Source organism: Coturnix japonica, chromosome 1, assembly GCF_001577835.2.
Source record: "Coturnix japonica isolate 7356 chromosome 1, Coturnix japonica 2.1, whole genome shotgun sequence".
Taxonomy (NCBI): Eukaryota; Metazoa; Chordata; class Aves; order Galliformes; family Phasianidae; genus Coturnix; species Coturnix japonica.
This window is the reverse complement of record NC_029516.1, coordinates 77,664,371-77,690,827: the sequence shown is the minus strand read 5'-3', so window position 1 is coordinate 77,690,827 and position 26,457 is coordinate 77,664,371. Positions and strand designations below refer to the sequence as shown.

Below are 26,457 nucleotides of genomic sequence, written 5' to 3'. Positions count from 1 at the left end.
CTTCCACCTGCTGTCAAGAGCAGTTAGACAGAAGAGTGTGCTGTGATGACTGTGGCTAGTAAGTTATCTACCTACAGTCAAAACCCTGTTAATGTTAACTATGATGTTTTGCTCTATACCTAAATCTTTTCCCTGGTTAAAATATGCCCCCTTTGAGACATTCCTCTCTCCAAGCACACTTGCTCACATGAGATGTGTGAGAGGGTGAGAACAGAAGTCAGCTCTGCTCATGGTGGTTACTTCAGTCTTTGGTACAAATGGCTTTGGATTATCTCTACACCGTGCTTTTATTTACTGCTAAGGAATATGGAGCGCAGTTAATGATACTCTGCTTCATTTAGGGATATGGGAATCAGCATTTTCACTTTCTCTTTGTATTGTCAGCTGTGTGCCCTCATAGTCCAGAAAGCCAACTGTGCTCTAGGCTGCATCAAAAGAAGCATGACCTGCAGGTTGAGGGAGGTGATCCTGCCCCTCTACTCTGCTGGTGACACCTCACCTGGAGTACTGCATCCAGGTGTGGAGTCCTCAGTACAGGAGAGACACAAACCTGTTGAGTGCATCCAGAGGTGGACCATGAAAATGATCCAAGGGATGGAACTCCTCCCATGTGAGGGCAGGCTGAGAGATCTGGGTATGTTCGGCCTGGAGAATAGAAAGCTCTGAGACCTGAAAGCAGCTTTCCCTTATCTAATGGGTAGCTACAGGAAAGACAGTAACAAACTCTTTAGCGGGGTGTATTGTGACAGGACAATGGGAGATAATTTCAAATTGAAGGAGGGAACATTAAGATTAGACAAAAGAAAGAAGTTCTTTACCATAAGGGGGGGGGGGGTGATGAGTCTCTGGAACAGGTTACCCAGAGATGCAAGGTGTGTCTTGTTCCTGGAGACATTTAAGGACAGAGTGGACTGGCTTCTGAGCAACCTGATCTATCTGTAGGTGTCCATGTTCATTACAGGGGAGTTGGATTAAATGGCCTTTAAGGTTGCCTTCCAATTCAAACAATGCTATGTTTCTGTGGTTTTGAGTTATGTCTCAAGCTGTAAAATATTATGCAAGTTGTTATGGGAAATTTTATAATCATCTTTCCAAATCTGTTTCAATGCTTTATAGCTACCATTGGCCACAGGATAACCTGCTTTTTCTCTATATATAATCTTCAGATGTTGCTTTAGTTTGTTTTTCAGAAAACTCTTGTTCCTCATGCAACTTCCTTTGTATCTTTCCTGATGATTGTTGGCCAGCGTCAATGTGTTAACTTCAGTGTGAAGTCAGTGTCAATGTGAGTAAGTTCATTACATGTTCCATCTTGGTTTCTTGGTTTCTGACGCTTCCTCTCTGACCGCCTCTGTCCTGCTGTGTTGGCTTTTGAATTAGCCAGAACGTAATAGTGAATGAGCATCAGTGAGACAGAATGGATGTGCTGGTGTGATATTTTCATACCAAAACTCTCCTCAAAATGGTGCAAACAGAGAGGCTGTTTTCTCAAACAAAAATTCTCTTGCTTTTTCTGTTTTATGTAGCCTTGTTCCCTGTTTTGTTTTTTTTTATTTTTTCCATGCCTCTTCCACATGCCCTGCCAGCAAGAGATGCCATGCTTTGTGTTCCAGGCAGATTCACAAGAGATGGTGAATAATGCATTTTTATGCTGGAATACTTATCATACTCATGTTGTCTTGTGTCAAGATCCAGCTGGGTGAAAGAACCAAATGCATTAAAATATCATCTGTGATAGGTTTATTAGTTAATAATACCTTTAAATGCATTTGAGTACTTTCCACATGTAAATTTATGTAAATGTATTTTGCACTGAAAGCCAAATTATTATAACAAAAGCAGTCTTACGTAGTGTGAGGAAGTCGAATTGTTTGTCTTTGGTCACAGTCCTGGAACTGAACAGGCTTTTGCACAGATCACAAAGCAGCTTTTTTCCTCTCCGTCCATTTCTGGACCCTGAGTTGAACTTTGCTGAAAGGAGAAATGCAAATGTTCATCATACTCTCTCTCTACCTGGTGCTGGGAGTGGGGGCTGGGCTGTGCCTCTGAGAGGGCTCCTCCAGCTGCTTCTGCTGTTCAGCTCTCAGACCTCCCCAGCCATTCAGGAAGCAAATATATCCTGCTTAACCCCAACTGCCTGCACACTTTCCATAATGGTTAAAGTTACATTTCAGTGTTTAAATCTCTGTCCTGCTACAAATGGAACTAAATGAGTGTTTTGTTACTTTTACTTCTGCCCAATGCTAAGGATTGTTCTCTCTGGAGCTGAACGAAGAGATCCGATGGCTTCCTTCATTGGAGATAAAGGGACACTGAGGCCAGCAACTTTTTAAGAGATGCCTGTCTGTGTTGGGTCCAGATCTGTTCCTGGGAATAGTTATTAGCATGTTTCAGCTAATGTAAATGTAGGAAAGTGTATAGATAATGAAGAGAGAGCAAATGTTTGAATAAACACTCCAGAGAGAGCAGCAGAGACAGCATGTGGATGGAACACTGCACTTAAGGTACATCTTCAGAGGCTGTGATCACAGCAACGTTATCATCTCCTTTATTTATTTAATGCATTTCTTGAAAGATTTTGCACTTTCAGTGAGTTATGCTCTTAATTCTGTGTAATTTCACCCTTCCTTTCTCTCCCTCACCCCTTCTTTGAAACACCAGATGACTGATTTCTCAGGGCAGCAACAGTACAGAAGGAGGTGGTCCATGAACATCACTCTTCTGAAGAGCTCTGATTGCCAAACGTCTTGCCCTTACCTGACATAAATCTCAGGGAAAAGATGTGCTTTCTCACTACAGCGGTTTGGCAATATGTATTCTGAATTAGGAAAATGTGGGACCTGGCACTCAGCAGCAGGAGTTCTTTAATATGAGAATGGTGAGGTGCTGGAACAGGCTGCCCAGAGAAGTTGTGGATGCCCCATCCCTGGAGGTATTCAAGGCCAGGTTGGATTGGGCCCTGGGCAGCCTGGTCGAGTATTAAATGTGGAGGTTGGTGGCCCTGCCTGTGGCAATAGGGTTGGAGTTTCATGATCCTTGAGGTCCCTTCCAACCCAAACCATTCTATGATTCAATGAGGACATGCAGCAAAACTGGACTGTGCTGCAAAATGAATTCCTTCCATGTACAGCAAGTTGGGGTTAGAAATGCATAACATGTATAACTAGAATTGTGTTATTCCACCCACTGGTAATCTCAGTAACTCCAGTTTTATCAACACATGAAGTCTGGTCTTATTCCCTTGTCCTGTTTCTTTCTCTTTGGTCACTTGAATTTGTCTCTGTTTACTTTCTTTACACTCAAGAAAATGAGTGTGATATTTCTTTGTTTGCATTTATAAAAATGGAGAATGCTTCTATATTAGCAGCGCTGAAATTGAATTTGTGGAAATATTTTATCTATATGAGGTTTTGTTCGATTCTTTAATTCATTTCATTTCCTGAATTTAGATTCAATTATGCTCTTCCTTTCAAATGCACTCTGTTGGCAGCGCTGGGCTCACCCATCTTCTGACAGCTGCAAATGGTAATGAAATCTCGGAGCTGGTGCGTAGATATGATCAAACAATTGCAACACCATCTGAATGCGTGTTTGCTCGCTAGCACTGGGGAACTCAAATTGCCATCAGCAATATCCCTGTGCAGTGGTTACTTCCCTGCTTTGGTGAGAACCCTGTGAGGGAAAAAGGGATTGGGACAGATGGAGCCGGTTTGAGGTGATGGAGGCATCTCTTATGGATTTGTGGTTCTCCTGTTTTAATATGAACTGCATTACACAGAACGTTTTTCTGAGTGAGGTTAGAATCATAGTGTAGAATGATAGAATTGCTCAGATTGGATAAGACCTTAAAGATCATCAAGGCCAACCACAACTTAACTGTACTACTCTAATTCTAACAACCCTCCACTCAACCATGTCCCTGAGCACTGCATCCAAATGGTTTTTAAACACATCCAGGGATGGTGACTCAACCACCTCCCTGGGGAGCCTATTCCAGTGCTTCACAATCCTTTCTGTAAAGAAGTTCTTCCTGATATCCAACCTAAACCTGCCCTACTGCAACTTGATCCATTTCCCCTTGCTCTGTCACCAGTGAGAAGAGACCAGCCCTGCTCTCGCTGTAAGTACCTTTCAGATATTGGAGGAGTGCAATAAGGTTTCCCCTCGGCCTCCCTTTTCCCCAGACCAAACAGCCCCAGTTCTTTCAGTCGCTCCTCATAGGGCAGATTCTCCAAGCCCTTCACAAGCCTTGTTGCCCTTATTTGGACCAGATTTAGACTGAAAGAGAAAGTTGAAAAGGTGAGAAAGTAAGTGGATGGAAATGGCTTTTAAGTAAAATGGATATGTTCATAAAGCAATAGGATGCTACCTTTCCCCTTATGTCCCTCTCAAGCAGAGGGCTGGGCAATCTACAGTATTTCTTGTGTCACAGTGACATGAGCTGAAACGCATGAAGATAGTGTCTTTAAACAAAGTGCTTGTGCTGACATTCCAGGGTGTAAATTCCTGCATGCCATTTATTTTGCATTAAGTGTAGTTTGTGTGAGTGGCAGAAGGGTGAGCCAAAAAATAATCCATCCTACAAATTAATGAGTGACAGTGTGGTCAGCAGGGAATCAATCTGCACATCACAGTAGATAAGAGAAGCAGCACTAGGACAGGGAAGGCAGGACCATGCCAGCATTTGCTGCACATCAGGTGGGAACATGAGAACAAGAAAAATGTCTGGGGATGAGGGGCATGATGGAGGTACATTACTGTTTTCTGACTAAGGAACAACATTTCATAATACTTAGTCTCTACCTTTTCAAGCTGAAAATCATTACTACATCAAAGTGAATGCCTTGATGCTAATAGAGCAAATGTTTCAATTTAGAATGTAAATGAGAAAAATGTGCAAATTACAGGACTTTTAAAGAACCAAGTGGCTGATTGTGAGTGGCTGTCTGGATGGAGTTGATCTTAGTTAATACATTGATTTTGATGTAACTAGATAAGAAGTAATGAACTTAGTTACTGATTCTGACAATTTGAAACAAATCATTCAACGCATGTGCTGTGTTACACATGAAGCACGTTTTAACGTGTGGGGGTGGGATTTTTTTTGCATGTATGTTTGTTTCCATCTTGTTTTTCAGCCTCTCCCCCTTGCTCCCCGCCCTCCTGTAGTACTGCGGTGTGCTCAGACTCTAACAAAGCACAGTGAGGCAAAGGCTGAAGTTCTCCTTGTTCAGCGCTGGAGCTAAGCTGGTTTCTGCCAGCCTGAGGATCTCACCCTCTTCTTGACACACAGGTATGTAATGTGCAGATGTCATGGGCCTTCTGCGTTCTCTCCAACTCTGCAGCTCGGGCTATCTTGACTGCAGGAGCAACCTGATCAAAAAAGCTGTAGCAGGTTAATTTTTGGATGTAGATACCTGGATGGGGATGTTTTTCATCAAAAGATGATGTGGTTGTGGTTGCACAGATGTGGCTGACACGGGAGGGTGTGATCTCATTCCATGTACCATCATTAATCTTAGATAATTGCATATGTGTGACCATCACATATGCAATGATATAAATCATGAAACCAACAGGAAAGGATCTGGCTACCAGCTACATGTGGTAGTACAAGTAAATCAGACTGAACTGCAACAATGAGGATATTAGGTAAACTTGCAAGTTCTATGAAGAAATTCCTTAAAAACTAAACTAAAAAACCACACCACCACCTTTGCCTGTCTCCTCAGCTGCTACCAATAAGGGTAAAATGTGTCAGCATTCCATAATGATCAAGTCATCAATGTGCAATTCAGAGTTACTGATTTGTCTCTGTATTCCAAAGCAAGACGTCATGAAAACTCTCTGTGAAGGGAAAGGTGTAACATATTGCCTGAACCATCTGTGTTGCTGGTTGATGTTGGCATGTCATGCACAATACAGATGATGGGGTGTGGATAGTCTGTTTTACTGGTAAGCAATCTGGTAAGAATTTAACTCTACTTAAGGGTTTGAACACCTGCTAGCTCAAGGAATGTAGTTGGAGGTGTATAAAAGGCAAGCAAGCTGTTCTGTAGGGCTCAGACCCAGTACAAAATCCACCTGATGCTTTGCCCTTTGTCATGTTGATTCCAAGCACTCACTGTTCATTCAGAAGGCCACACCTTCAGGATGTGCCATTACTGATCATGTTTCTGTGCTAGTGTTTTTTTTTTTCCGCTATTACAGTGAGCTGTAGTTTTAAGATGTCGCTTCTGGGGGCATAAAAAATGGCTGATTTGAGAAACCTATGGGCTCTCCTTGCAGAATGCTGCCTCTGCACCATGGAGGCAACCTCTTGATTTGTTCCAAGCTCAGGGACAGTTTCTTGTACAGCCAAGAACAGACATGACAACAGTCTCAATTTCCCAAACTCAAAACAAGAGGGATGGCTTTCTTCCAATGTGTGCTATTATTCTTTTGAACCATTTCTGAGGAGGGATTTTATTTTTCCTTCCTACGTGCAGTAAATTGAAACTGAGCATCAGAGCAGCGTATGATATCAGATTTCAGAGTGACTCCTAAGAGTCCTTCCCAGAGTTTCTTTTAACAAGGTTGCATGTGGAGACAAGGGCCAAGTGTCAGGTCCTGCATTTTGAACACAACCCCAAGCAACACTACAAGCTTGGGGAGGCGTGGCTGTAAAGCTGCCTGATGAAAAGGGACCTTGGTGTGCTGATGGACAGCTGGCTGAATATGAGCCAGCAGGTGGGCCTAGGTGGCCAAGAAGACCAATGGCATCCTGGCTTGTATCAGGAATGGTGTGGTGAGCAGGACTAGGGAAGTCATCCTGCCCCTGTACTCGGCATTGGTGAGGCCTCACCTTGAGTACTGTGTTCAGTTTTGGGCACCTCAGTAAAGAAAAGATGTGGAAGTACTGGAGCAGGTCCAGAGAAGGGCAACAAAACTTGTGAAGGACAGTTAAACACTGGAATAGGCTCCCCAGGGAGGTGGTTGAGTCACTGTCCCTGGATGTGTTAAAGAGCCGTTTGAATGTGGTGCTCAGGGATATGATTTAGCAGAGGGTTGTTAGAGTTAGGGTACTATGGTTATGTTGTAGTTGAACTTGATGATCTTTGACGTCTTTTCCAACCTGGGTAATTCTATGATTGTATGACAACTGCCAACCTCATGGAAGGTATCAGGTTACCTGTGGGCAGAATGGGACAGTTGTATATCTCTTGAGTGCTAATGCTCTCTAGGTCCTGACCCTCGGCTCCAAGAGAAGGTCCATACATCCACACAGAACCCCCCGGACCTCATGGATCTCTCTGCACCAGCTGGATTCTGCAGGTGTATATTTGCAGTATCACAGTCAGCAACAGCATAAGCCTGGTAAGTAAAGTGCCCTACTCGCATTCATTCATATTCTTTCAAACTGAGATTTCAGACAGGCAAGTGAAGATACACTTCAGTTTTATTGTTGTTTAGGCATGGATAGAAACATCAATTCTTTTGCACTCTTGGTTCTTGAAACGTGCCTACAGTGAACGTGGAGCAGTGAAAAACGCGGCTCCTAGGACTGAAGATTTAAAGTGCATAGGAAATCTAGCAGAATCCCAAAGGATGAGAAGGTCTTCTAATTCCTTTCTCATAGCTGTGGAAGCCGAAGGACGACTTCTCTTCCTCCACCACGCTCCCGAGACAGCGGTACCAACATTTTCAACCCTTCCCTATGCTTTCCCTGATGGTCTTTGGAGGTTTCTTCTCTGTGTTTAAAAACTATTTGTAGTGTTATAAACAGACAGTTGATTTTTGCATACTCCTTCCCAGCACTCTGTTGCAACTTTTTCCTGTTTAGAGTCACGCCCACTGCGATTGGTTAAAAAAACGTGTCTCACTTGGCAGTGTTCTTGCACCAAAAGAAAAAGAGATATATTTGTATATAAAGTAACTTCTTTGTGTGTTCACATTTTGTTTTGGAAAAAACAGGTGTTTAAAAATTTTAGAATTTTTTTAACAAAATTCTAAGAAGAAAAAAAAAAACAAACCAAAAAAACAAAAAACCCAAAACCTCACAATATTTACAGAGATAACATAATGGCTTAGCCATGCAAAACAAATCACTTTGGTTTTTCCCCCATTTTACTTTGGTTTAAATACTGACCAAGATTATAATTTCTTTTTTTTTTCCCTTCTCTTTGCCAAATAAAACAGCAACAAATCAAAAGTTTAGAGGCCTATAACAGGATTTCCCTCTAGTATTTTATACAGCATAGAGTCTATAGGACTTCTTACGTATTTAATCCATGCCAATGCACTACAGGAAGCTTTTATTAAGACATCAGTCACTACTGCCCAGACATATAACATTTTACAAATTTACAAGTAACAGTGTTTTCTTCCCCCCCCTCCCTAAATAATGCAAAAGTGGCAAAATACATTTCCTAACATCCGTCTCTTTCTTTTAGTTATTTATTTATATTCTTTTTTTGCCTACCAGTCTATAAAAACATACTTTTTTTTTTTTTTTTTACTTTTTTTTTCCCTGGATATTTGTAAAAGGAAACCTGATGTTCTGCGTGCTTTGCTGTTCTTCTCCATCAATTCGCCTATTGCTTTCTTCCTAAAATGATCCCTCCGCGCAGAATGAAACTTCCCTCTCCGTTAACAACAATTCTCCGTCAGCCATTCACCCTAAGCCATTTTCTTATCAGTACCATTCTATAAATTTTCTCAAGCGTAAAACATGTTTATAAAGTTACAAACTTGAATGTAACTAAAGATACGTAGACATTTCATTGTTACAATTATATGTACTGTTTGATAAATTAGGTACCAGTTAAAAACACTAAAATTATCTCAAGGTGCATTCAATATCTGTAGCATAGTTAACAAAACACACAAAAATATATATATATTCTATTTTTGTGGAAAAAAATGCAGCTTTGATATGACCACTTCTTTTTAAAAAAAAATCTCCAATTCTGACTGGTATCTCTTTGAAGTGAAGAAAAGGTACAGTACTTTAAGGCAGCGGATAACGTAAAGGAATCAAAATCAAACCAGAAATCCAGTTCCTTATCCTAATTCTAACACGAAGGACAACAGGTAATGTATGAGTAAAACACACTCCTTGCTATAGCAGGAAAGGACCATGGGCCACCATCTGCACTATGAGTGTTTCATTGTGTTCCTTGCTCGGTCCCCAGCCTTCTCCATAGAAACTTTTTACTCCCATTCTGGCTGTTTGCTTTCCCTCAGCTTTCTTAAATACTCACTGTTATTAACAATTCGGCTTATTTTTGTCACAACTGTCACCTCTCCTCTTTACTGTGACTCCTAACAATGAAAAAAGGAGATCGATATTTGCCTTTAGGACAATCTTACGCTTTAGGTATTTGCTACAAAGCAGAGTATTCACTGATAACAATCAGAATTAGACATGTACCTGCCCAAAGGGTGTCATAAAAACAATTGAAATCAAACCATTACACTATACATCAGAATAACAGCAACTCCCAGAACAAAGCCTTACAGTGTATAAAAATAGCTACGTAAAAAATTTACATAAAGGCAAACAAAAAGAAATCTTCAGTGCAGACATTTACAAAAAAATAGTTTAAACAGAACACAACATGGTGACCTATTATCATGGCTGTTGCCAAAATTAGTTATTCTGTGGGTTGGGGTTTTTTCTTGTTGTTTTGTGTTTGTTTGTGGTTTTTTTGTTGTTTTTTTTTTTAGCTTGAAATAATTGTGTCTAAAATCCGCTGAAAACTTGGTAGTATGATCTGTTTAATACTTGAACCATGAATAGCTGTCACTTCTTTGTATACGTTTAAATACAATCCACGTTCATGCTTCAATTGGTCTACATGTATTCTCTGAAAACACGAAAGATAAAGGTGGTTAAACAGGTTTAGATTTAATCATGTTAACCAATATAACTGCTCAGAGTCTGACCTCCAAGCATAAAGTGACATTAGCAGTACTTTCTCCTCCCATTTAATGAGAATGCTTTCCTTCGTGATAAGAACAGCTGTTGCAGTGCAGTTCCTAAAGCAAGGAAGTCTACCTGGTAGGTAATGCACTTATGGGTAAGCTTTTGTTTGTGCAGAGCTACTGACCCAACAGTATAAAAAAACTATAATACAAGATGGCACCAAAGGCCCGTGATGCCATGTGAACAGCTACGGTCAATAAACACCTTCAGCTAATTTCATCTCCTCCCAATCCCCTCAATATTGCAATGCTGTCAAAAGTACAAAATCCAGAACAATAACTAGATACAGAATGACCCCCAGCTGAAGGGACGGCAGGATTTTCCAGTAGAAATGCCATGTATGTACACTGTGGCTATTTCGGAGTTCCTGAATCCAATGAGACCCCAAGGAGAGGGCATGCAGGAATGCTGCATCTCTTCGTATACTCTATGATTGTTTTTATTTAGTACGAAAATAGTGGGGTTTATTTTAATATTTCAGATAGTACCGACAGAATGAAATGATCCATAATCAGAGCTGTATTCTTATGCAAATGAGAAATGTGATTATCCCACCATACGCTTTAAAGCCCTGCAGCCCAAAGCAGGTATCCAGCACTATTTAGCAACTCAGGGCCATCCACAGCTTTTCTATCAAGGATCTCCAAATGCTGTGCTGGTGAACATGAGCTACTCCCCTTTTAACGATCAGCTGATGATTCATTCAAGAAAGCTCACTATCGTGAGTACCACAAAGTTAATCTCAAATTACTTACATTGCTCAGAAAAATGGTCTGAACTCCCACTTTAAGTACCAAGTAGCGAGACATGGCATGTGGGTATGCAGTAACGGTGTATAGACGTGCGGGCACTGGGTGGTGCTGTTGGTGCTTGGTAGTAACCAGCAACTCCAGACAGAACGGTGTCTGTTTATTTTTGCACACTTTGTTTTGCACAGATCCCAGCTGGGTAAACTTGTATACCTGTTGCACTTTTACTAGCTTAATATACAGCGTCTCTTTCCAAGAGCACACGGAGAATCACACCACTATGTGAGATCCTGAATATCTAAATACTGCATATCTTTAATGTGTGTGTATGCAGGTTAGAACTTTTAAGTGGCTGGGGGACTCAAGTCTGTTTGTCCTCATATCACCAGAGTCAAAACCACTCCACTTCTTATGCCCAAAGGGTAAGCAACAGACCTGATCTAACCCCGTGATTGTTTGCTGTTGATTGCTAGAGAGAAGAGGTGGCCAGATGTTAGATTTTGAAGAGTGAAACACATACCTGGAATGATGACTGACACGTTTGGTCTCTTAAGTCTCAGATTTATGATTGTTTTCTTCTAGTTTTTTATTTTCTTCTATATTTCCGAGATCTTTGTCTACGTGTTTTGACGCTGTCCTAGAATGAAAAATTAGGGTCATATTTTCACTTCTACAGCACTCTGTTCCATACTCACACTAATGATGCTGCTTCCACCCCTCTTACAGTTCTATTTGGAGTGGAGCAATAGGCTTGACTATGTTTGTAAATGGACCAGGAGCACCAGTTTCCCCACCAAAGCCGTGCTTTTGTGTTTCATATCTTGGGAAATTCAGAATTATTCTGAGCTAGCGAAGTATGGTTGAACCGGTTGTGCAGATCCATGTATCTTGACAAATTAATTGTGTAGCTTGTTTCAACAAACAAGAGTTTGCTTTAAGGCGTACTAAAATGTTACAAGTGTGGCTAAGATATCTTGATCAACATAGCAATCTTTTGTGTACTTGTAGTAATTGACTTTCAGAGGCTGCGCCAAACAGCAGCTCTTTAACTGTGAAGAAATTAATGAAAATTCAGGCAGCGCCAAAAAAAAAAAAGAAAACATTCTGTCTTCCAGATCCATGCTGGCTCTGACTGACAAGGTTTAGGTAAAGGAGGGATTGTGTAAACGTTTGAGGGGGAGAAAAGAGGTATGCCTCATTTAAAATAGCAGGTTGTCTTTAATACGAGTGGTGGAGATGAATTAATGAGTTAAGTGCTTAGTTTGGCTTAGCACAATAAAACCACTAAGCCATTCATTTAATGTGTGAGAAGCCTCACTGTCTGCCAAGGTGAAAGATTCCTGCAGAGCTGCGATAACATTTTGAAGGCCACAATTTTTAGAATGTAAATGGGCAAATGTGTTTGAGTGGGACAAAGTAAATCCCTCGTGTCAAAGCAGATTATGGTATAGGCATTTTCTCTACGGATAATTTGTTTCCCCTACAGAAAAGTAACATCTGTTGTGACAGATTTATGCATACACTCACCCTTGCTTCAGGGTAAAGATCTGCAGTGACACTGACTTGCAAAATGCAGTGAAGACACAGGTAGGCAAGGGAGTGTGACACAGCACGCAGACACCATGCAGGTATATACCTCACAAAACCACCAATTCCAATGTTTTGCTATCGGAGTGTGCTAGTGCACATCCTCCATCTGAGCAAAGGCTGCGAGCTGGGGCTGAGCACTCTGTGTGCCCTGAGCTGAAGGAGCATCGAAAGGTATTGTTAATAAAGCACTATTTAGTGCTTATCTCAGCAGAGCTTCTACCAGGTGCCAATGCACCTGCTCCTCAGCACTCCTGGGAGTGCTGCTGGTGGGAGCAGTGTTTGATGGGCAGTGCCAGAAGGTGTACAATTCAGGGTCCCAAATCCCACAGAGTACGCTGAATGGGACCACCCTAAAACCAGACAGGTTTTGAAGTAGGTTACTTCCTAGGTGGTTCAAACTTGTAATGCTTCCAGCTTGCATTTACCTTTTACTTAATGCTCTCAGACTGACTCTGTTCTGCTTGTGTGGCTGACAGAAGGACAAGTATCTGTGCAGAACCAGTTTTGCTGTAAAGCCTCTTATACACAGATCCAAACTACTGATTGTCACAGGCTAACTTCAGAAATGCTGAATTTGAAACTCAAAGTAACATGCTCTACAGTGGCAAGTTATCTAAAATATTGATATCTAAAAGCCTGAAAGCACATTCAGTGCATGGGGAGGAAAGGATGTAGATGTTACAAAGAAGAAAATCCAATCATTTGGTAGAGATTGACCTTCTCCTGTGATCATAGTAACCCTTCACAAATCTCTTTAATCCTAGTTAAAAAACCAAACAAATAAAATATCCAAACAAACAAAGAAAACCTTTAAAAAATTGGAAAAATATTTTTTCTAATTAAAATGTAAAAATTTGTTTGTTTTAGGTAGAGCACAGAATCTGTCCTGTCACAGACTAGAAGCCTTTTCCATAAAGAAGTCTTTCTCAAAACTGGAGACAGCTTGAAAGAATCTGGATCTGGGCAACTGCCAGAGCTGATACGAGCTGGAGGTGGGGAAGCAGCGCTGTGTGCTCATCTGCTCTCACTGTGCTTTATATGAGCACTTGGGGCTGCTCCTGCAGACAAGTAAGTGGAATGGACAGACTATTGGCATGGCTCAGCATGGTGCCTTTTTTTTGCCTCTTATCCACAGTTTTATAGGACCTAAAGCAGACTGGATCTTGAATGACCTGACACCTAACGACAGGGAACTGTAACTAAGTGGCATTACTGTTCTTTGATCAGGTTAAAATGGATCAATGGCTACAGCTGGTAGGTCCTATGTTGCTATCGGGATTTATTTTTCAGGTGTTATACTGTAGCTCAGCATTCAATGGAACCATGGTGTTCCCCTCACTAAATGCCATCTCTGTTTTCCCATAGACAACAGGGGTGAGAATGGAGAGGTGAAAGGCAGCATTCTACCTTTAAAAGAGAGTTCCCCAGAATCCTGATGTGGAGTAGAGTGAGTATTACTTGTCTGAAATCAGAGCAGCTTTTCATGTCAGAAAGCCAGACAGATTTAGATTTTCAGTGTCCGAGAGTGAAATACATACAAAGTTCAATTCTAGTGTCTTGGTGATCTTGCTGAGCATGGGCAGATTTACTACTTCAGTACAAATTCTATTCCTGATTTGTTTGTTTTTTTTCAAGTGCTCAATAGTATTAAGAGATGATAGAATCAAAATTTGAACTGAGTTAGAGCAGTGTGAACCATTGGCAGTGCTGTGCCAACAGCAGAGGAATGGGCAACCCTGGTATGGCACCAGCCCTCAGGTCTTGACAGATATTGTCAGAGCTTGCAACAGCGTAATGGCTCAAAAACAGAGTTTCTGCCACTTGCTGAAGTGACCTGAGACCTTGTAATGGTCCTTTACTACTATAATGTTCAATGACTGTTTCTTAATTTTTCTGTGCATTGACTGCTGTCAACTTGCTCCGCTTGTAGCTAAAGAGCGACTTCCCAATGACATCTGAGCAGCTGGGCAACTCTGTTTGAACAGCCTCACAGATCCCAGGGAACATGCCAAAAAGGGCAAGACAGCCCATTTTGTTGCTGTCAACTCACACACATGATAAACAGATCTAATAAGCCCCTGTTTTAGTATGCTTTGGCAATGTTGCACCATCCCTGGAGGCATTCAAGGTCTGGCTTGATGGGTTCCTGGGCAGCCTGATCTAGTGTTTGGCAAGCCTGCCCTAGCAGGAGGGTTGGAACTAGATCATCTCTGAAGTCCCTTCCAACCCAAGCCATTCTAGGATACTATGATATTGCTCTATGATATTGTGAAAGTTGGTTGTATTAATATGAGCTTGCTTACATCTCATGGCTGGTTCTTTTTTTTTTTTCTTTTTCATTTAATCATTTTTTAAAACAGCTCATTCCCAGCTCTTGCTAAAATCATGACTCATATTTTACATTTATCTATGCTCTCTCTTCAGGAAAATAATTATCCTCGGGGAACGCTAATCAAAATGTCTCTGTAAGTAGTGCCAAAATGAGGTCTTCAGTTTTCTTCTGAGTGTGCGTTGAGGGGCCATTATTTTCATGCATTTTGTTTAGATACTTATGATAACATTATTCTTAATATACAGAAAGAACTTTCTATCTATCTCCATTGTTTTGCTTGCTTTATTGTAATTCTGCTTAGGCAGAAAATTTGCAGTGCCTTTGTTATTAAGCTAGTTATAATGATAGGTAAGAGAACACACATTGATGTTGTTCTGCATGTTGAAGCATGAGCTGTGAACTTCGTTGTCAGCAACACCTTTGAAAGGCATGTTAAGACACTGAACTGTAATGCTGGAAAGGATTTTGCATGAGCTGAGGATCTCACCCAACCAAACCTGGACTATTTGCAAACTCTTTTCGTTTTCGCCCCAATTTTGCCTTCTAATTCTTACAACTACTTTCCAATGTCTATCAGCAGGAAAAAAGGCAAAAAGAAAAACACTCCAGTGATATAGAAAGGAGTGATTTTTGTAAATTCAGTTTATTCAATTTTCATATAAGTTTTGTGATGTTAACTAACACTTTCAGCACTGGTCACAACTTGGTCTTTTCTCTGGAAAGCAATTGCATGGAAAACAACACAAGTGCTGCATCTTGCTGAAAACATACAGCAAGTTGCTTGTATATTTGCCCTGCTACATTTGGTTTCATATGCTAATTTCCTATAAAGTATCAGTACAGCAGAATTGCTATGCTTCAAGTGTTCAGTTTCAGAGCGAGACTAGTAACATTCTTGATTACTGTGATCTAAGGAGAATTTCAATATTTTGTTGTGCTCTGAGCATGAACAATTTTAAGACTGCTGCTGTGCTTCAATTTGCCCAGCTGCATATACTTTTGTGTTATTTTAAACTACTTTAACCTCTTTCTAGTATCATACAAAAGCAGATTTGCGTACCTCTAAACCCAAAGAGCAAAAATGGGTGAAGGCTTAATCTACGTGCAGTACTTCCATGCCTGGAGAAGAGGGACATATGGTGTTGGGTACGCTGTTTTTTTTCTAATGTGTTCATAACCTCTCAGTAGTTTCTGGCAACATAAACATTTTGTATATGAAGGATTTACAGAAGATGGGTGTTCTAGAACTGCTTGACTAAGATATGGCAAGAATTTTAGTCAGATTCTTCTGTGTCATATTATATTCTCTGTTCAGTGCTAATTAGTTTAAAATATGCTCTTTGGAAAGTGGACAGAGCTGTAGAAAACAAGTGTTTGGCCTTCTGCTCAGATGAAGGAGAAACAAAGCATGCCTGGAGAGGGAGCCTCAGTTCTTAATGTGAGAGGGGGCTGGTTGTGCAGGACACGGAATACAGATGAGTCCCTGATTTATGGGATAATATTCATAGTGAAAAGAATATGTGACAATGATCAGCTTTTGCAACGAGTGGAGCTGAGGCAGTGAATAACTATATAAGTGATTCATTGTAAATATATTCCAAGGCTACAAGTGTAATTCCTACTTAGCGTGGATGACAAAACAATAGAAGATAATACAAACCACAACACCCATAATGACAAAAGTAATGTTTTTCTTGCCTCGGCAGACTTGGAAAATTCTGTGATTCTGCCTTCTGAGACTTTCCTTTGGCGTCACTTTGGGAATAGAGATTAGGTGAGTTACTGTTCAAGGGTGGGTACAGAAAGTGACTACTATCTGTTTGCCTGCACGGAGACGGATAGTTGTGATTGGACACAGGCTGTATCTGAAGATGTAAGGTGCTTTGTACGAGGACTCCATTTATTCCTAGACTACAGACTGTGCTGAAAACATTGACAAAGAATAGGTACCAACACTCAGCTTGCTCTAGAAAGTACAGCATGCACAAGTTAGAGAGGATAAAAACAGGTCAACTTCAGTATATGCTGAGAACATGAGATTGTCAGTGACAACAAGTCAATTAAGGGTTTCAGAAGCCAGCGACACCATATGAAATAGGAAGACTATTATTTAACTATAAAGGTTTATTATTGTTATTATTTTGTTCCCGGTGAACCTTTCTAATAAATTCAAGCTCTAATTTTACTCAACGTGTGTCTAAGAGAAATTGAGCAAAAGGAAAAGAAAAAAGAATATAGAATACTCTATTTAGAATATAATGTATCCTATATTTGAAGAGGAAAAAGCTATTTTAAATCACAAGCTCATTTCAGCATATGACATCCTATAATCTAAGTTTCTCTTTGGCTCTTACCACACTATATAATGGTGCAGAAAAAGATACTTTACCTTCTCTGCCCTCCTTGTATCCTACCACCACTTGCAAAAACCCAGTTTTATGGCTGCATATTCTCATATTCAAAATAGATGAGAGAAAATCATTCTAGACATTATTACAAGAGCAGCAAAGTGTGGGAGGAGGAGCTCAACATTATTATACTAGATGACTTTAGTTTTCCAATCTTAATGATTCTATGGTTCTATTATTACTTCTTAATTTGTAACTAAAAGAAGCATGAACTTCGCAAAAAAAAAAAAAAAAAAAAAGTGCTTCACCCCTGAACCCTGCTATAATATCTGAGTGCGGTTTTGTGCTCAGACATTTACAGCAGTTCTTTATTTGCAGAACTTCCAAAATCTACTTAGTTATGTCTGGAGTACATTCCTCATGTAATATCCAAAAAACAGTATTTTCTAAGAAAAGTAGATTGAAAATTCCTTGTCACACTTTGTCACTTTTCTGTCACACATTTCATTTGAGCTAACTTGAATGAAAAGTCACAAAAAGAACATTAAGATTTTTTTTAATATACTTACATTGATTTGTTTTTATTATGAAAAACTTCCTTAATCTCCCTATGTAAAAAGCAGTTGAGAGCAACCTTCCAGACAGCAAGCCTGTTCTAAGTTCTCCCTAGGGACACATATATGGTGTTAAGGCCAAATGGGACACAGTCACAACCATCTTAAAAACTGTGGAGAAAAATGGCTACTCTATAAAATAAAATAGGTGATCTCAAAGTGGGTCTGAGTAAAATACAGAAACTTGAAAGCCAAGCAGGCCTCAACGGCAAATCCTGTGCTTGCTTAGGTTGTTAAAACATACTCACTTGAATACTGGCTTCTATCTTTTCAGCAACAAAAGGTCTATGTTTACCATTTTTACTTCTATAGATCTTAGAATATATGTGAATGAATGAAGGATCTAGATAATTTAGATCTATTCTGCAATTCAGTCCATGTTTTAAAGCAGAAGAGTTAGCCAAATTTTAAGTGTAGACAGTTTCTAGTAGCACACACAGGAAGTGACTTCCCACAGTAAACTCACAGGTACCATATCAGCACAGATTTGGTTGTCAGGAAATAGAACCTCATTAGAGACAACTAACTATGAGAAGTCTTGGAGTAAGCTGCCCTTATCCAAGAGAAATGTCTTGTTAAGCTTTAGGGCATGCCAATCAGAAGTGTCAAGTATCCTTTCTCTATTAAATGCACCTAGTATAACAACTTGTCCCCTCTCAGACTATTGGGATACTGCAGGAAGGAAAACAGGTAAATATATGTTCGTGTTCATGGTTATTTTTTTTAAATTTAGTACCAAGTTTTCCATAAATTCTTACTTTGATTTCTTCACGTAGAGCCAGTAGACAACACCTGCAACCAGGGCAACCAACAGAAGACCGACTACAATCCCCACTATTAGCTTTGCCTGGTCATTAACCTTTTCACTGTTGTCATCTGAAGTGAAGAAGAAAAGTTAATGAGTTAACCTATGATGAAGAAAAGTACTACAGCATTTTAAAAATTATTTTCATTAGAAACAAAGAACAAACTGTTTCAAAATGAGAAAGCAAAAAAAAAAAAAAAACAACAAAAAAAAAAACAACAAAAAAAACCCCACAACACTTAAAGCTTCAAGAAAGTCATATTCTTAGTCAATCATGGTGCTACCAGTTACAGATCAAGTTGAGTCCTATTATGAGGGACTGTTCAGTGACTCTGTCTTAATCTGAGACAATCAAGAGAAAGGGTTATGGAGATGGAGAACCGTACATACCATTTCTATCCTCTGGTTCATCGTACTCTGGAATACTTACTGAAATGAAAAACGTTAAAATTAAAGATAAAACATGTTATAACCTGAATGTTACTTTTAATTATTTGCATCAGTGACACTAAAAAATAATACAAGGTCTGCCAAACATCTCTAAGAAAACATCATTATTTTTTAACTGTAAGATATCCAACTGGAGAATCTTGTTCAATGCTATAATATTTATCTCAGAAACATTTATGTGCTTCTCTTTCACAACTATTAGCTTCTTAGTATATCTCCTCATTGAAAACTGAAAAAGTCAATACCATTGATGATAAACTGGAATTTAAGGAGTAAAAGATGTAATAAAGAATTTGTCTTTTGTAACTAATATTTTATGTATACCAAATGTATATTCTTTTGTACCATCATGGTGTAATATTAATTATATAATATGTATAAGTACATATATGTGTGTGTGTATATATAGAAAAAACTTTATAAACATACATATATTACATACTTACATATTGCATACATTATACAACTAGTCGAGGAAGACTACGTGACTTCATCCAGAAAGCTATCAACATACTCTGTATACTATTATACTATTATGGTTCTCTTTGCCATTGCTTGCCTTTTAAGACAAAAAGGTAACTACCTTAGTACCAACATTATTATGCACATTCAGTCTTCATTGGTGTGTGAAGTGCAGATACTTTATGTGAAACTACAACTTTCAGAAAATGGTCTTTAGAAGATACTCACTGGCAGAGACATTCAGAGAGGTCACAGTCCTTTCTAGCTGATTTTCTGCAATGCATGTTAATGTTACATTTTCCTCAGGAGCAATTATAATTTTACTGGAAAATTTTCCATTAACATATTTGGTCTCCTCTGTCTGAAAAGGTAAAAAATGAAGGTTAGCATCCTTGAAAAATGTAAACACAATGAAAATGTTCAGAGAGAAATAACAATCAACAATATTTCAGTTTTCCAAATAACAATAGAAATAATTCATTATTATATTACACAGTAATGTGAACGTTTGGATTGCCCAGGCTTTTCTTGTAGCTCTAGCTACATTTTGCACAGCATGCACTGCAATAAGACTTATAAAGAGGTATTTTTTTAAAGTTCACCACACCCTGTACTTGTTTTTCTTTTTTCCAACTATTTAAAAATATCCAAGGAACAAAATCCTCCAAGAAAATGCCAAAATGAGACTTCTAGGTTTGCATTTCTTTCCATCATGATCCTTCTCACTTAGGCCTTTATAAAAGAAATGACCACTGTAAGATTTCCACTTTAAAAGATTCCAAGTCATGAGTTGTTTCCACCCAAGAATCATTTTGCCAGGCTACATCTATTTATTGGTACCTGCAGCATCTGTGCCATGATGGCAATTAAGGTGTTCCTTAAATTTGCTGTACATTGTTCTTGCATTAATGCCACATCCAGAAAAACATTATTTTCAACCCATTAGTTATACAGACTCAACACAATTCCTAACCTACAGTTGCAAGTAAATGGGCACATTTTCACAGTCATGTAATTTCTGTAGGACTAAAACAAAACCTTAGGAAGCAGTAAAATCGGCAGGAACAATGGGCATTATACTTCCAGTCTTTAAATGTTTTGATACAGGTCTAATTTATTGTTCCTGTCAAGACAAAATACGGCAATGCTCTGCATGTGTTTTTGGTTGTCAATATGAAAATATTCTAGTTTGCTCATTTCTCAAGCTGCTTAAGTCTCCTTATTTGTCCCCTAAGCTGACCACATTTGTGGTTTTTATCCAGTAAGAAACAATGGGTATAACCATACAAAAATACCATATATATTAGGATAAAACTGCAAAGTCCATTAGGAACTTTAGTGTGCATATTTTCTTATTTTTAGTTGTAACATTTCCTCCAGTTAATGCCTACATCAAGTACCTTATTGCTTTCTAACACAAACTTCATAGTCCATCAGAATTTGTAAATCCTTTATATATTGGCAAAGCCACCACGTTATCCAAGAAAAATGGCTGAATAACTTAAAATGCAGATTTTTATTGCAAACTTCTCCTTTTCCATCTTTTTCCTTCCAGCCTTGTCTTGTAGGTGACAGAACCTGGGTACCTTTGTCTGTTATTTTCAAAAGCCTTTTATCATCAGAAATTACCCAGGTAGCTACTGTCCATGTACCCTGTAATATCATGTAACCTTCCTTCCCTCAAAGAAATAAAACTGATTAAACTCCTTCAATCTAACTACTTGGAATTTTTTCTTGTCTTTAAATCACGCATCCTATCTTTTGGTGAAAGAAGTAGTAAGAGAGATACTTGCCTTATTTATGAGGCTTCCACTACCAGTAACTGTCCATTGCACTGCTGGCTTAGGAAAACCTTCCACATGACAGACAATTGTTTTAGACATCTTATTTGTGTTGGTTTTCTTTGTCATTTTGATTTGAGGCTTTCCTATTAGAAAAAAAAAATTACAGTTAAGCATTTTATTTGAACAGCACAATTAATAATCGTAGCTTTCTTTTTCCTTACCTTCCACTATAAGTTTAAGTGTCTTTCTTTTCTTTAGCCCTTCAACTTCCTGTAGAGTAGTTTCACAGATGTAGTTTCCAGCATCTTGATACTGCAGACTTGAAAATGACGGACTTGTTTTCATTCTGGTATTGTCCTGATGGAGCAAGCAGTTAATCTTTTGAACTCTAATTCAGAATATGTTATCCTCTACATTACAAAAGTGACTAGTATTAACAGATTAGAGTCTTACACTTCAAGTGTCTTCCTGTTAGTAACCACATTCAAATAGCAGACAGCAACATCTTGGCACGAAAAGTGGAAACTATTGGATGTTGATATAAGCGACTTCTCTTCTTCACCTTCAAGTCAAGGGCATAGATGGGAACAACTGCCCTGAGCTTTGTCAGTAAGCTGGTGAAAAACACTATTGGTACAAGTTGACACACTAACAACACTCCTCTAGTAACTGAGCTTAGGAGCTCACTACTAAATAACCTTAGGTATCATCATTTGTAGTTTTCATCAGTACCAGTGCTCTTCAAATCTGCCATCTACAAGAGCTACTTTTTTTTAACCACCCACTAAACAGCCAGCAGCCAACATCTAATCTCTCAACCAGCCTTGTCCTGCTATGTTTACTGAGATCAAAATTAAGCTTTCCTTAAAGAAAAAAAAAGATAAATTCAAATTCCTTCAAAGACCTTTTTCTTCTTAGCAGGACCTGATTCTAAAAGGTCCTTATAGAGACCATTTCAATAAAATTGCATTTGTGGTACACTGCTCAGTAGTGTACCTGAGAATTGAGCCAATAAATACAGTAACTAATTATTACTCATCAGTTTAAAGTGGTATCTCCTATTTTAGCAATACACGTAAGATTCATTTTAATAATAGTCTTCAAAAAGCCAAATCAACATAATTTCTATCCTCCCAAAACACTGAAGTATCAGAGTAATATGAAGCGATGAATACACAGATGAAGTGTGAAGTAGATGAATCACTGACCTTTATCCAAAACACAGTTGCATTTCTACTAGAAGAAATTGTGCATGACACAGGCAGGGCCTCTCCAATCTGTTTTGTGACTTCTCCACTAGGAGTAAGCTGCAAATCCAGATCTGGGACACAAAGAACATTTGTCAAAATGGTAATCTCAGAATGCCTGGGCCATAACATAGCCTTTCCAAGGAAAGAAAATGTGACTAATTGCACTCATTAAATTCAAGATTCCATTTGCTCAGTAAAATCTAAATCAAACTTAGAAGAAAGGGAGAAGACAAAATTATTCTAAAACAGGCGTTGCAAGAACATTCACATTTTTGCTGTAATTGCAGGCTAACAGGAAAAGTGAAAACTTACTAATTACTAGACAAATTGATATCTCTTTTTCACCCTTGTACTACTGAAAGAATGACAAAAGAGTTACAAGACTCTGCAAGAGTATTCAGCACAGCAGAATTTGTTTCTTGAAAGAGAAAGCACAGGCTGCTGTGAGGGAATCTCTTTTTCAGCCAGACTCAAGTGTACTTTCAGTGGGGGACTCAAGCAGATGGGGACAGATTAATTTGAACAGTTACTTAATGAAATGCAAGGAAGAGGATAGGAGGACAAGGGGTAACTTTCTGAAATCTGATAAAACAACTTGATTTTTATGCTGACCATATGGAGAGGATGAGAGTGGTCAGTGTAGCGTGTAACAGATGATACTGACTGAAGAGACAAGAGGTCTGAATTATAAGGCTGGGCAGCCACACATGAAGCCCTTTGATTTCTTTGCTTTCATTAGTAACTTAAAAGTCATCTTGTGTAACTCAGAGTCCAAGCTTCCCCTGACCTGTTTTGGCTTCAGGGAAATTACAGAGTCAGTGATAGCTGTGTTTGACACTAGGAAGGGTGAGACCCAGTAATAGAAAGGTCAGGAAACACTGCTCCCGAATTTTCTGAGTATATGGATTTGGCAGGATAGTGACTTTTTTTTCAGGAAAATCCTACAATGAAAGAAAAGCAGAGTTTGCCAAGCTAAACCTCTATTTTGCTTCCCTTCTCACAGTACCTTGTTTGTGAGCCAAGTTGCCTGGTCAAATAACTATCACAGATGCACACATACACAATAGCGCAAATGGCAAGCATACAACATTTCATCATGAATATAACACTAGAAAAGCACTGCAGAATATCCTTTTGGCATTTAAGAAGAGTTAAAAAAAAATACTTGAGGCAAAATCACAGTGGGTAAAGGAGAGGGGAAAACAGTGAGTTTTACTTAACAAAACAGTGAACTGGACTACCGATTTCATTCAGTGGTTGCCCAGGGAACACCACTAAAAAGCAAGACTTCAGGGAGAGTCTACTGTCCATCCAGTACTATTAGCCTGCATTATTATCTGCATTATAAGTCTAATGGCTAGTCTGAGAGGTCTGAGATCTGCATGAGTGAAAGAAATGTCTTAAAGAGGGGGGGAAAATGTGTTTCTTTTTCTGTTACTTGTTCTTTCCCCTGCCTCTGCAACTAACAAACCCAAGCAAACTATCAAAAGCTACTCCAGATTTTACCGCTGCTTTCACAAGTGGACAAACAAAAATGTATGGAATTTGTTTCTACTTGCTCAGTTCCTCTTGAGTCAGAAGAGTGGGTTGAAGAAAAAGCTACCTTTTTTTATTTCCCCCCCTCACAGTGACTCTCCAACATTTACTTAAACCTTTAATTCTTTGAAGAGATCATCAAAGAACACTTATGAGCATCTTCTTTCACATACATACAGGGTAGCAAGCCTGAGCCTCCCACAACCCCATCTTTCTGGTGCTGTGAGACTGCATCCCTCTCACACATGGGTTTTTGTTATTATAGATGTTCAGGAAAAATTTTCAGTACGTGAGATGAAATATGAGTTCTGAGTAGCTACACTAGGACAGACTTACGTCAAGAAAATACATGTTTCTCTCATACAGTAAAACTCTTCTGATATGCACAGAAAACAGTAGATAAAGGAAAACTGTCTCTTTGTAGATAACCTAAAGCTACAGAAGCCATGCTCTAGAGTAACTACTTATGAAGGTACTAGTCAACATGCAAACCTCTTGAAACAAAATGAAAAGGCCAATGGTACCACAGCAAACCAACAGCCAACAGCAATTCAGCTTTGGTTTGGGGTAATTAGCAGCAGGAGCACAAATCTCTTATATATTCCAATTCTTGGTCAAGAAAAGGGAATAGGTAGTGAAGCAGCAGACAACCTTGTTAAATATAAAACACCCAATAAATTGAAGGGGTTGATTATTCATGTACAGGTATATTCTAGATATATTGTACTTCTTCCAAGGAAAGAAACCCCACATAGCATCAAACTGCAGAAAGGAAAAAGAAAAAAAAAAGCAACCCCAAAACAACACATCAAATGCTATTTAATCAAAAAGTCCTTGCTATACTGTGTTCCATTACACATGGTCAATCCAGTAGATCAGGCCTAACAAAGGAATAAAGTTGGTTTAAGAAGAGACAGAGGCACCTCAGCAGCAGACATTTCATTTGCTATCAACAAAACAAGTTTCCTCTAGTCTGTGCTGGGTCTTCAAAACCAGGGAAACCCTCAGAGAAGACAACAGAGGACACCTGAGGATTGCATAGAGAGAGGCAGCAGACAGAAACAGCAGAGTTTTATAACTCCTTAAGCAAGTAGGAAATTCTGAAGTTGAAATGCTCTAACCTGACCCCCACTTAAGAGGAAAAATAAACAGATATTCAATTTCTGTCTACAGTTGTGTATTTTTCCATGTGAAATTTCTTTTTAAATGAAATATAATTACTGTGGGAGCATTTCAAGTTCATTATTGATTATGCCCCTCTGAATCTGTAACTATTAGGAGATATTTATGATACTGGGAAGACCAGAGACCATCAATGTTCCCTGGGGAAACTCGGTACCACTAGACTGGATCTCATTTCACTGCCTTTGATAGTATGGTAAAGTCTGAATGAATGAGATCCCACTTTTCCATTTTCCCAAAGAAAAATTAAAAGCACTAATCTAAGTCAGTGGTTGCTACTAAAAGAGTGCTGATGAAGTACGAGCAAATACTCTTCTGTCCATCTAAAGCAAATTTACTAAGCTCTGTAGCTCTCGTGATTCTGGGAAAAGCTAAATAAATAAATAAATAAATAAATAATAATGATTAAAAAATCCAGAAAAAAAATCCAGAAAAAAAACCCCAAACACTTTGTGAACAAAATGAATACCTCAGTTGCTTCTCCTTATATGTTAACCTTATTGAGATAAGATGAAAGGACATCAGACTAATGTGAATTTGACTACAAAGAACGACCTTCAGTGCAAGCCACCGTCTGTCTGAGCACATTCTAAGGCACAGCTGGACCAGAATAATTTATCATATCGTGACAAGTGAAATATCAGAATTGTCACTGTTTGTGACAGTGCAAGGATATATAACCTACCAGTGTTACATAAGTGAATCTTTAAGCCAGGAAATTGAGAAAGTTTAGGTGTTTAAGCAGAGATACATTAATAGGAAAACAAACAAACAAACAAACCCCAACCTTAAACTACTTCAAACAAATTCAGTTCACCTGCAGGTCAGTCAGACTGATCTCCTTAAGTAAAGCAAAGGTGCAAGATAGGTTTTCTATCCTTATACAAAGGGATCCAAATACAAAATGCAACAACTTACAGTGCACAGTGATGGTGGTTGCATCCATCATGCTTTTGTCAATCAGAGAGCACTTGTATTCTCCTGTTGCATTTCGTCTCACATCTGTCATTACATAAGTATCTGAGCTTCTTATGCCTTCTGTTTCTCCCTGCAGATGGAAAATAAAACATTTATTGCATGTGAGCCTGCTAAAAGCTTTCTTTTTTTTTTTTTTGTTGGGGATTTATTTTAATTGCAAGGCTCCTGAAATACACCAAAATATATGTTGTTTCAGTATCACTGAAATACAATTACCTATTAACAACACTAATGTTTATTTCCTGCACAACTACAGAGTTTACAAAACCCTACAATTAAGAGCTTACTCTTTTAATTGAACAGCCAGCAAACCTAAGAGAATATGAAAAGAAGAAATCCAAAAGTTCAGTAGAAAGATGATGAAAGATGACTAAAAGGGTTGGAGAAACTGCAACTGCAAAATAAATTGC

At 38.9% G+C, this 26,457-nt stretch overlaps 1 protein-coding gene and 1 long non-coding RNA gene across 2 annotated transcripts in view; one reads left to right on the top strand and one right to left on the bottom strand.

Moving 5' to 3' along the window:
* Positions 1-4,044: 4,044 nt before the first annotated feature.
* On the top strand, positions 4,045-9,492 carry LOC107321071. The gene is made up of 2 exons (XR_004309063.1): positions 4,045-5,293; positions 7,224-9,492. It is a non-coding gene; the product is annotated as an uncharacterized LOC107321071 (long non-coding RNA).
* ALCAM (activated leukocyte cell adhesion molecule) overlaps positions 8,155-26,457 on the bottom strand; it is a 113,654-nt gene continuing 95,351 nt past the window's right edge. Inside the window, exons 8-16 of the mRNA XM_015877581.2 lie at positions 25,988-26,117; positions 22,310-22,422; positions 21,323-21,458; positions 21,111-21,244; positions 19,546-19,678; positions 18,796-18,834; positions 18,359-18,476; positions 11,237-11,353; positions 8,155-9,848 (exon numbers count right to left, since the gene is read on the bottom strand). Coding sequence (XP_015733067.1) covers positions 11,266-11,353; positions 18,359-18,476; positions 18,796-18,834; positions 19,546-19,678; positions 21,111-21,244; positions 21,323-21,458; positions 22,310-22,422; positions 25,988-26,117 — 891 coding nt within the window. The 3' untranslated portion in view covers positions 8,155-9,848; positions 11,237-11,265. The remainder of the gene's footprint in view (positions 9,849-11,236; positions 11,354-18,358; positions 18,477-18,795; positions 18,835-19,545; positions 19,679-21,110; positions 21,245-21,322; positions 21,459-22,309; positions 22,423-25,987; positions 26,118-26,457) is intronic.